This window comes from Merops nubicus, unplaced genomic scaffold (assembly GCF_000691845.1).
Source record: "Merops nubicus isolate BGI_N331 unplaced genomic scaffold, ASM69184v1 scaffold28557, whole genome shotgun sequence".
In the NCBI taxonomy this organism is placed as follows: domain Eukaryota; kingdom Metazoa; phylum Chordata; class Aves; order Coraciiformes; family Meropidae; genus Merops; species Merops nubicus.
Window position 1 is genome coordinate 35,292 of NW_008621490.1, and position 11,649 is coordinate 46,940.

The 11,649-nt window shown below is 42.2% G+C and overlaps 1 protein-coding gene across 1 annotated transcript in view; it reads right to left on the reverse strand.

Annotated features, from left to right (window-relative positions):
- Positions 1 to 9,473, reverse strand: part of EXOC2 (exocyst complex component 2) — a 43,413-nt gene extending 33,940 nt beyond the window's left edge. The window contains exons 1-3 of the mRNA XM_008944503.1: positions 9,318 to 9,473; positions 4,932 to 5,108; positions 3,362 to 3,488 (exon numbers count right to left, since the gene is read on the reverse strand). Of these exons, the coding sequence (XP_008942751.1) occupies positions 3,362 to 3,488; positions 4,932 to 5,108; positions 9,318 to 9,435 (422 nt within the window). The 5' untranslated portion in view covers positions 9,436 to 9,473. The remainder of the gene's footprint in view (positions 1 to 3,361; positions 3,489 to 4,931; positions 5,109 to 9,317) is intronic.
- Between the last annotated feature and the right edge of the window lie 2,176 nt (positions 9,474 to 11,649).

Here is an 11,649-nt window from a genome sequence, read left to right on the forward strand (position 1 = left end):
TTTGAGGTTGGTTCTCATCCCCATACACAAGCAGCCACAACTGAGCAGCAGCAGCAGTGGTGCAGTGGGAGGGATGCTCCCAAAGCTGCCCCTGATGAGGGGCCCAGCTTCCCAAGCTGGAATTGTTCTATAAAGATGATCTTGCTCCCAGAGTTCCAGAATCCCACAGCATGCTGGGCAGCACACGTGACAGCACTGGCAGGGTAAAGGCAGGTCCCAAAACAGGACACAGCCACCTAAAGGTAACTTGAACCTCAGCTTCTTACAGGTCACAAGGAGCAACTTTCAATGAACACAGACCCTGAGCAGCCCCCAGCACAAGCCAGCTCCAGGCTGAGCTGCTGTCCCCTCCCAGGTGCCCTGGTGGCCTCTGGCCCCCCCAGGCTCTGCACCACCTGCCTGGAGTGAGCACTGCACACAGGCCAGGGAGGGGACACGGTGGTGGCCTCAACACAAAGCAGAAGGTGTCACCAATGGTCTCACCAACAGGGAAAAGAGACAGCACTACAGCAATTGTTGCTTAGCAGTGTTGGGTTTGTCAAAACAGGACAACCAAATGACAACTGTACTTGAGAGACAGCAGAATGGGAGAGGAGAAAACTGCTAAGAGACTAAGGACTGGCAGCTCCAACTGCTGCACCAGCCTTACAAGCAGTAAGTCTTACTCTTCTCCAATGTCACCAACCAGGACTCCACACCATAATCTTCTCATCTGCCTTCCACAGGAGCCACAGTTTTTCTGCATGAATCACTGTGATCAAGGTCTCCAGCTGCCCCAAGCGTTCCAGGATGAAGCTGATTGCATCTCTCTACGAGCCACTTAAAAAGCCAAAACTCAGCAAGGACCCAAGGCCCCAGAAGGTCCTCTCCAGCCTCCTGGCAGCAGCTGGCAGTTACCGTTAGGTGGCAGCGTTAGCTCAGCTCTGCTCTCCTCCCAGAGGAGCCGCTCGGGAAGCTGGCGTGGGAAGAGGGAAGCATCTGTGTTGAGTGGGTGGATACAGAAGTATGTGGAATGTACTTAGCATGTCAGCATTTGCTTTCATGTGCGAGATGGATCCACCACCATGACCTCTGCTACATGCAAAACCACAAACCCTGCTCAGAAGTTTTCTAACCACCACGAGGTCCGAGTGCTGCTCCTGCCTCACAGAGAATGGGTTCTCTTAGTCTGGCAGAGCAGGTGAGGAACTTGGATTGAACAAGGACCTGTCGTGCAGGAGGGGAGGCCTATGTGGTACATCTGAACAAGAAATTCATTCACAGATCTTGTGTAGATCTAAATTTTCCATCACCAGATTTCAACCAGTGCCTTTATGAAACAGGAATTGCATCAACTCTCCCAGAGCTGTTCAAACCTCTGAGCAACCCTGTGTTGGTAGGACCTAACCTATCACCCTGCTCCTGTAACAGCTCTAACCACAAAACCAAACCCAAGTATGCAACAGCACGGCTGATTTTACCAGTGCCACACCAAGTGTCCACATTTCTCAGACCAAGGCAACCACTCTGCAGACTCCTCCTTCCTGCAAGCCTTCTGGAAGGATTTCTGGCAGCATCTGCATAATATCACAGCCAGGAATATTCCTAGCAGAGGAAGGTGGCCCAGACCTGCTCTGCACTTAAAGCCAACAGGAAAGACAGTGATAGAAAATCAAAGCTTTGTGACAATCTTCATTCTGAAAATTCAAAAATGACAACTCAGAGATGAAAGACTTTAAACACCTCTTTTCTAGTGTGAACAAAACACTTCATAGTGTACATTGTGGGTATGCTGAGTGACAGCAATGTAAAAATCCCAAATGTAATTGGATCATTTTGCATTTTGAAAGGTGACAAACTGTCAGCAAGGCAGGAGAAAACACGTGCAAACTCTTCTATGAACAAGCTTGTGACTTTAAGGGGTGTCACTGAAACATAACTAGCAAGTTCCAGGTTCATTACAATATAAATGATTTTATTACTTAGCAGCTGAGATTCTTTGGTGTATAGTACAAGAACAGCCATTAATTCTTGGAAAATATGAGGCATTTATTAGCCAGAAATTCCAACATTTGAATATGAAGAGACAATTCTGTGTGTATTCTGAGTATATATATTGCTCCTACAACATACCTACAGGCAAATTTCTAATTATTAATAGATAATACTGGGTCTAACATTCTATTTCCCAACGAGTGAACATGCCAGCAGCACAAGTACTAATGCCAGAGAATCAGCTAAGAAGACACTTGCTGCTGGTTGCCCACAGATTATTGTGGGGCTTTGTTTTGTTTTGGTTTTTTAATTTAAAAATATGGAAGGGAAAGTGGAGGAGACACAGGAAGTCTTCTAGAAAGATGCTGGAACATGGTCCTACAGTCCATGTTTTAACAAGGCTGGAAAACTGGAGAAGATGAATGAAGGACCAGTCAGAAGTTACGTCAAAGGCTGGAGAAAAATACTGACAGAGACAGAATCTTCAGCTTATTCCAAAAAAATTGGGTTAGTGCTTTGAAAAGAACGAAAAATACATATTCAGACTAGGAAAGACGTGCACAGCCAGAGGGTGGAAGGTGACACCAGATCCACTAAAGATCCCACACAGATTTTGGGAAAGGGCTGTTTCCCCACCACAAGGCAACAACGGACACTGCAGAGTTTCTCCAGCCCTCTCCCCCTCCCAACCAAGAGCAGTCAGCAGGTGAGACCCCCAGTCATAATTTAATTTTAAAGAGCCTGTGGTTTTGGTGGAGCCAGTATCTTAATAAAAAAAAATACTCTTGATGCTACTTCTGGAAGTTGGGCAGGTTTGGAGCCCTAAGACTCTTTCATTTGAAGCTCTCTAACTCCTTTTATCACTCAGCAGAAAGTTTCTATTTCAGAAACAATATAGCATAAATTCCACTATACTTGCAAACAAAAGTAAAGAAGTCTGTGGGTTGGAAAACAGTATTACTATTTCAATAACAGACGAGTTGATGTGATATAATAAATCACATTCTACAATGCAATTTTAGCAACAGATAGCAATCTAAAGATCCTCGAAAGCCCCATGAAACTCTAATGTTAACAGCACGTACTCCAGAACTACAATGTTGAAATTCAAAGCTTTAGGTCATTCACCAGTCCTCAAAACCTACACATCACTGGGGTTCAATATATCACGCTTTTAGATTATCTGCAGTTCTAACTGATGATCCAAAAATGAGGAGGATAGAACGTGCAGCAACTCTTGAGAAGCAAACAGCACACCAAGAGCTAACGTACGAATGCATTTCTAAACCTTCTCCTGCCCTGTAAACCATCAAACTTCTCTGGAATTCACAAAGGCACATCTAGAGAAAACCACTAAAAAAGTGGATTAAAGGCATTTGGGACTCACTTGTCTATCTCGATGCCGAGGGGGTTGGCTGGGCGCAGGGACAAGGGGGGGATCCCTTTGTTCCTGTCCGTGCGCATGTCGTAGTAGTTCATCTCCTCCACCCAGACAGCAGACTGATCCAAGATACCTAGAGAAAACAGCACAGAGCCTTAAAACAACACCCCGGCCCCACGCCAGCAGCTCCCAGCATGCTGAACTCATTTCAGAAAGCCTGATAAATATCAAATGCATGCCTAGGTAAGATATTGGAGGATCCAGGGCAAAACAACCTGGATGCAATTAGGGGACATTATTTTATTACAGCTGCTGGAAGGTATTGGTGGCAGGCACCCATCGCCCCCCCCGCCCTCGCCCCCCCCCCCAGAGCGCACGGGTTTGGGTGCAGGAGAAGCATTTCCCTGATCACAGTATTAGTGTTCTTCATTCCTCCAAGTATTCTGGTGTCTGTCTGAATCTTGTCATCTACTACTTTCAAAACAAGCAATTAACTGGAGATGGTCTTATCTGAGTCTTTTAGGAGAGATCCCTTTTCTGTGCCACTCACTAACCACAAAATAAGGGAATTTTGGCCATATGCTACAGTGGATGACTCAAAAGGACACAGGGCTGACTTTGTTTCCATGGCTTAGCACAGACAATGTGTAAAAGTGAGGCACAACAGGTCTTGGTGCTCATCCAAAAACACAGCCAGTCATACTCCTGGCTGTGCCCTTCTTCCACAGAGCCACCAGAGACTCAACAACAGACATTGCCCCATCCCCACTCACCCGCTTTTAAACAATACCAATTCCCCTCTCTCAGCACCAAGAGCTTCACTGTGGAACATCTGCACTTGATTCACCTTTCTGTTATTAAGATCTTAGCACATCTTGGGAGAAATTATGTGTTATTTAGCTGTCACTGAACCACAGAGAACAAAAGCCTCAAACAGTTCTTGTGGGAAGCCCTGCACTGGAAAAGATGACTACCCAACTTCATCAATGAGGTGTCCTGAAAGAAACATTTTCAATCCAGAGGGTGTTTGGGCTGGATTCTAGATTAAGCAGGGGTCCTAGACTGCTTGGCAACACCGTTTCAATGGTTAAGCATCTCTTGAGAAATGCTTAAGACTTCCCATGCTGCAGGACGGTTTGAATTACAAGTAAGGAACAGCACTGAGGACTGAGCTTTCTTTTAAGGATTAACTGCCAGCTCAGGATTTAGGTGTAAAGCTCATGAGCTGGTTTATATTTTGTATTTATCTGGTACACTTATGAGTAATTACTGGGTCTGTTATGAATCTTTTTAAAGTTTTAGAAGTTTAGTGCTACTCACGGAAAAATAAAGGGCTACTTTTCATTAGTCACTGAGGGTTTTATCAGGATATTGAGACAGGGGGATTAATTTCACATAAACCATGAGTTTATCTATGTATATATTTGCACATTTTATTGATAATACTCTGCTTTTTCTAGACAAATGAAGATTGCTGTGAGGTGGATTAAATTTAAACATACATTTTATTTAAAGAGGCACTCAGTCATGTGTGTTTAGCAGAGAAAACAGATATGGATTTGAACAAGAAAAATACCTATTTTTTCAGGTTTAAGCAGTTTGAAGGAAACAGTTGAAGTTCCTTTGCCACCAGACTTTGTAGTAACAATGATGTCTCCCTTGTCATTTTTGGCCTGTCCGACTCGACACACGATTTTACTGGCAGACATCCACTCAGCAGTTAGCAGACAGTTGTGACCACAGATTGTTAAACCTGGGGAAAAGAAAAGAAAGAGAGACCCTGCTGTGAATAGAAGTATCTTTTGAAGCTCTATAATGCAAATACATTTATGATGCTTCATATTTGACATATATATATGACTCTTGGTCATCCCCTTTCATCTGTTCACTCCATGTGACTTTGCACGGTAAAAAAAAAAAAAAATGAAGAAAGAAACCTGAAAATATTCACAGTGAACAATGTTTCTTCAAACTTAATTGTTTAGCAGTACTTTTGTGGACAGAAAAGTTTTTGGTTTTGTTTTTTAAAAAAAAAAAGCATTAACTGACAAACACTGTACAAAATCCAGGGTGCAAGACTGATTCTGCTGAAAAAACTGCCCTTGTATGTGAGAATAGTTGTGTGATGTTCATCTATTTCTTATTCCAAACTTCCTCATAACAAAGTATAAAGGACAAGCTATGAAATAAAATTACAATATATATTTTAGTCATGAAATTCTCTCACAGGCCAGGACTGTGATGTCCTGAACTATGCCAAGCTTCAGTGTTTAAGAACAGCCATTAACACTGAGGAGTCCAGGTACACCTTAACAGAAGGTCCAAGGTTTGCTGGGGCTTCACATCCAACCAGTCTGACCAGTGGATCAGTGGGGTTGTCTCTGCTCAGACTGGGACTCTGTGCTGGAATGGATGGACTGTTTTCTCAGATATAGAACAACCACCTGCGTATTCTTAATTGGGAGTTTTGTTGTTCTGAAGAATTGTCAAGATCCTAATTTCTACGGGACTGATTTGGAGAACAACTTCGTTAAGTTCCTCTTCAGTAACATCCCTCCCTAGAAACATTTTATCCAAAAGGACAGGGCCATATTAGTGTGTTGGCTGCACTGGAGTTATAATAAATTAGTCAAGCACAGCAGTTCCTCCTCTATTGGCTTGGATTTTGTTTTTAATTTCTAGAAAGCTCTGACCAATTTTAAAAATACTTACAGACAGAAAAAGGTCAGTGTTTGTGGCTCAGTACCAAAGCTTCACACTTACTTTTTCTCACAACTGAAGTCTCTGACATTACACAGCAGACAAATTTGGCAGTTTTCACGGCAGTCAGATGTAAAAGGGCCTTTACTCCCTGCCAAAAACTATTTTGAAAACGAGAACCAAAAAATAAAACACAGAAAGGCACTGCATCTTACTACAACTGACAGCATTTCACTTGAGCAAGGACAGTAGACCCATTGCTCAGAAGATGCCTGAATAAGGGAGGAGGAGGAGGAGGTGTGAAATAGGATACACACACAAAAAAGCCTTAAAAACATAACAATATTTTGGCTATTTACTTGCAACATTTTAACCAGACCAGTTTTTATTTTTCAGAATGGAAGGAAAAAAAGCCAGACATTTATGTAGTGTGGGTTTTAACCTACTATTACATCTCTTTTGGTTTCATGCAAACAAATTCTCTGAGGGAAGAAGAATGTGGTGGGAACTAAGACTGCTGAATTAATTTCTCTGAGCCATTCATAAAGAGTTTTTTACCCTAGAATTTCAAAGGTCTGAACTCACACTTAAATTAAGTAATACTTTAAAAACAAGATCTGAGCTATAGCAATTGAGTAGGGTAAAAATTTTGAAACAACTGGTTTAAAGACCCTTGTATCAATTCTATTGTACTGGTCAGAGGTTCCTAAAGCTCTGAAGAGAACAAGATGACAAGATCTGGCACCTCTGAAATGGAGGGAACAGCCTCTCTCTGCATCTTACAACTGCACAGGAAAGTCTCTATCAACATTTTGTAGACTGTACTAAGTACAGGAGTGGCACAACATAAAACCAAACTAAAAACCAACAAAAGCATGTTGGTGGAGACCTGTTCATAGTATAGGTACAACATTTTTTTTTCCGAAAAGAGAAAAGTTCCCCCAAACAAAATTTTATTTTGATCTGTTTCATGGTACAGAGATCTTTGAGAACATCATACTCAGGTTCCAGCTTTTAAGTGCCTTCCAATAAACAGGCCCAAGTAATTCTCTTCTTGACAGTTCCCAATTTTGGTTAAGCTTAACTGTTGACAATTTTACAATGCCTCCAGCATACAGCTGCAAATGTCTTAAAATACAAACTAAACCTTGAGAGCATAAACGTTAAAGGTATCTCCTGGATTTGACTTTTTGTACCATGAGCTATAGAGTTACAAACAAAAGGTTGATTTGGTTTCAGAGATACACAGAGATTACTAGAGTGCTCTATCTTATAGGAAACAAAAGGCATGTTCTCCTATTATGTGATATTCTGTTTATACGTATTAAAATAAGTTCCCTGCTTTTCATTTCACTCTAATGCATCTCAAATAGCAGACTATAAACTTTCTAAAAACCTCACTCAAACTCACTTAAATCTCATACCTACAAAGCCAGTATTTCCATTCAAGTCACAGGGAGTATTTACATGCTTAATTTAACCATGAGAAGAAATCTTTACGTCTCTGGGGCCTTACTCACTGGAGAAAGCTGAGAACTGAGCTCAGGAAAAAATACAGCAATCCATTTTTTTAAAAAATTATTTTTAGCTCAAAGCATGAGATTATTAGCAGCTATCCACACGAGTGCCCTCCCAAGAAATAGGAGAAAAAATATCAGCAGTTAGCTGTAATATTGAGGCACAGTTCAGAAGGTGTCTTCCAAGAACCTACACTGATCACTTCTAAGAGCATCATCCTAATGAACCAACGAGGTTATTGAAGTACATCAACCACACATACACACAGAAATATACTCACCTCCAACATCATCAGTTATTTGATTATTTCTCAATGAAGACCCACCAGTGTACTGCAACCTTGTCCAGCAGCACAGGAAAATACAACTTCCCCTTTTGAGAGGCAACAAACTGAAGGGAAGGGGAAAATCACAGTAGCTTATGCTTGGCCATAAAGTTCATTGTGGTGTCCAAGAATGGAATTTGGGAATCTTGGTCTACAGCCACAAAGTGAAAAATCGTTTCTAGCAAAGCCAAACAAAATTCCAATGGACTTCAGAGGAGTCATGATTCCACAACAAATTAGATAAATTATCTGTAACATGAATAGTGAAGCAGACATATGCTTAACTTACAAAAGAAAGAAGGGAAATTACGGTAGTTGTAGTTAATTTGGATTTCCAAAAGATTTTACAAAGTCCTTCCTGAAGGGCTTAAGGAAATCAAGCAGCTATAAGACCTTGTTAAGGTAGAAACAGGGTTACAGTAAACTGTGTGTTGCTACTGAGGCAAGTTTCCCAAGGGTATGTGCTGGGCTTGGTTACTTTCAATATATTCATAAATTAGGAGGTAAAGAAGTTACAAAGTTTGCTGATGATATTAATTTATTCAGAATGTAAAACAGTAAAAACCAGAAAAAAAATGGAACAGTTCTTAGGAGACTGAGTGGATGCATCATAAGGTAGATGGTATAAAACAGCAGCTGAAATTCAATGGACAAAGACACAATGCACATGGGCAAAACCTCAGACTCACTGATGACAGGCTCAGTTTGACTACTAACCCTCAAGCATTAACTCATGGGACTATGATGGGCAGAACAAGAAGAAACATTTGCTCGATGGTGAGTGGGTGTTATATGGAAAAGAGAATCCTACGGAAGAAATCCAATCCAAACAGCATTACACCACAGTGCACTCACACCTTGAGCATGGCACGTAAGCAAGGTGATGTTCACCCATCACTGGGGGTGCAACCCAAAGAGGTTCACTGAAAAGCAACAAGGAGGGTCAAAGATTTATACAGAGAACTTAACTACACTAGACCTTTTCAGCTTGGAAAAGAGACAACAAAGCAGTGATGGTCAAGATCTGCATGGTCAGGAGTTAGAGAAAACTGCTCGTTCCCTCTTCCAGCACCAAAGCTGTGAGAACTCTGACAGGAAAGCCTCCAGGCTGCAATTCTCAGTGCCTGGGAAAGCAGCTCGGGGGCAGCTCAGTAGAGCCACCCTCCTCCAGAACTCCCCACAGCAGTGCCCTCGGCCAGGACGTGCAGTCACTGAGGGCTCCTCCAGCAAGGACTGGTCATCCTGACTGCCCCACGCTGGGAACCTGCCCTCAGACCCGGGATTCACCCGCAGGTTTGTGGGAAGTGCATTCCTGATACCACGCAACACAGATTTCACCATGCAAAAGAGTTATCTCCACTCATATCCCAAAGGTGACACTCTACAGTCTCAAAAGGTGGTTTGGTTTTTTTAACTTACCTATGAGGTCTGTAGGCCCAGTCCCCAAATTTTCTCCTCTAATTGTCACTTTTGTCCATGAGATGCCTTCATTGGGAGAGATGCCAGTGACAAGGGGGGGCTGCCGTGCCCGAGACATGATGTCCAGTCAGTTCCTGAAAGCTGAGCTGCTTTCATCTGTTCAGCAAGAAACAAGCATTTGAAAACAATTATATTATGCAAAAATCATTAAATACCTTTTAACTGTTCTTCCACAATGGTAGAGAAACATGAATGTAAATATGGCACACCACTCAAAGCCCTTTTGCCACAGTCATAAAGCAATGAAGAATCCCTACACCACCTTTGTACTTGACTTTTTTTTTTAATTAAGCACAGCTCTAGTTCTGAACTGAAATGAAAAAGTAGATTCAGAAGAATATTAAAGCCTCAAAATACTTAATGGAACTATATCCACACACATTCCAAACCACTTCTGTTAGAATTCAAATGAGCCTATTCAATCCTCTATTAGAAAGTTATTATTGGATTCCTTAGAAAGTCTAGAATTGCTAAGTACTAGCCTAGGTTAGATATTTTGATAACTTCCCACCAAAGGTAGACTTATTGGCACAGACAGTCCCATGGGAAGAAGCCCCCAGCACTTATTTGTATAAAGCACCAACATTTACAGAAACAGAGAAAGCTGAAATGTCACTTACAGACACAAGGCTAGCAGGGAACATCAACAAATCCTATCCAAACAGACCAACAGAAACATATATAAAACTACTGAAGAAGCATTTCCAGAAGACTATTTACCTAAACTCCACCTGCTCCTCACAGAATCCCAGGTGGGATATGACCTCAAGGTTTATCTCACCCAACCTTCCTTGGCATAAACCCAGTCTAGACCAGATGGCCCAGCTCCTGTCCATCAGAATCTTAACAGTGTCCCGTGTTGGGGACTCCACCACTTCCCTCAGGAGACTCTTCCAGTGGCTGATTGTCCTTGCTGTGAAAACCTTTCCTCTTGCACCCAGAAGTAACCTGCACCCATCACCCCTCGCCCAGTCCATGTGACTCCTAAAAAGGGAGTCTCATCTCCTTTGCAGCCACAGCACTGGCTCTGAGCAGCTGATGCAGGAACCCTTTTTTTCAAGGTTTATCTCATCTGAGTAGTCCTTGCAGCTTTTCTCACAGATTCTCAGCAGACCTTGAAGATACACAAGGGCTGTAAAGGACCAGTGGGGTCACATTCCCACACAGACCCCTAGACACCTCCTCCATGAAGCAGTGTGTCTCCAGAGACCACTAAGACAACTTAAACCACCTCTTTTACTTTGAGCAACTCTCTGTGAAGATTTACAGAGACATTTAATCAGTACCACAGATGTCGAAAAGCCACTTTCAAGAATTCAGGGGTAGCATGAAGACAAATCCAAGTAAAACAGAAGCTACTTTGGTACTAATTGGCTGATTTTCTCTGCCCCACATCCCAAATGTACTGGTTTCCTTGCATCACAACCACTGTTTCTTTCAAAATACCCTGGCACACAGGTAATGGGCTGAATCAGTACCAAAACTCAAAAGTAATATTGCAACATATCTTTCTGGATTTCAGAAATTGACACTAGATCCCCCTTCATGATGAGCAAAATAAATGTAATAAAAACGCTGAGCCTCCTGAGGTCGAGTATTTCTTCTAAAGTATTTCCATACTTGCTGCAGAATTGCTGTGAAATACCTGGCTGGAATGAGAATGCCACAGCAAAGCCCAGCCCATGGCACCCAGAGGCTCCGTTCTCAGCACTTCTGACAGCAGTTGGGTGGCTTTGTTCACAGCACAGGTGAAGCACTCGGTGGGACCTGTCCTTACCCCAAATTCCAAACCAGCACTCGGGAGCCTTCGACTCCTTTAGAATATTCCTCTGCTCCTTCTTCTGCCAGCACTGCCAATAGCCAGGCTGCCTGAAGTGCCTGCTGGCAGCCCAGTCAGTAGACTGCTGTGGTCAAAGGCAAGTTTGTAGGTTTTTAAAAAAAAATTAAGGAAAAGCTTAAAAAAAAAAAAAAATATTACTTTTACTAGATTAACAGATACCATAATCTAATTAAGGGCTTCTGCTGCAATTCTGTACATGGTCTTAAAGAGAAATTATGTTCTTTACAAATATGTATCATGTATGAAATCACAATAAAAATATGAATGATATTTTAAAAGTCTTTAAAAGTGCTTTCAGAGACTCAGTGAGGTTGCATACAGCCAGTTTCCACACAGGACATTTCCTCCAAGGAGCCAGACTCACTGAAAAAGTGCTACCCTATTTTTCTGGCAATGGATGATTCTCTTCCCCACTAACAGAGGTCTCTTTCC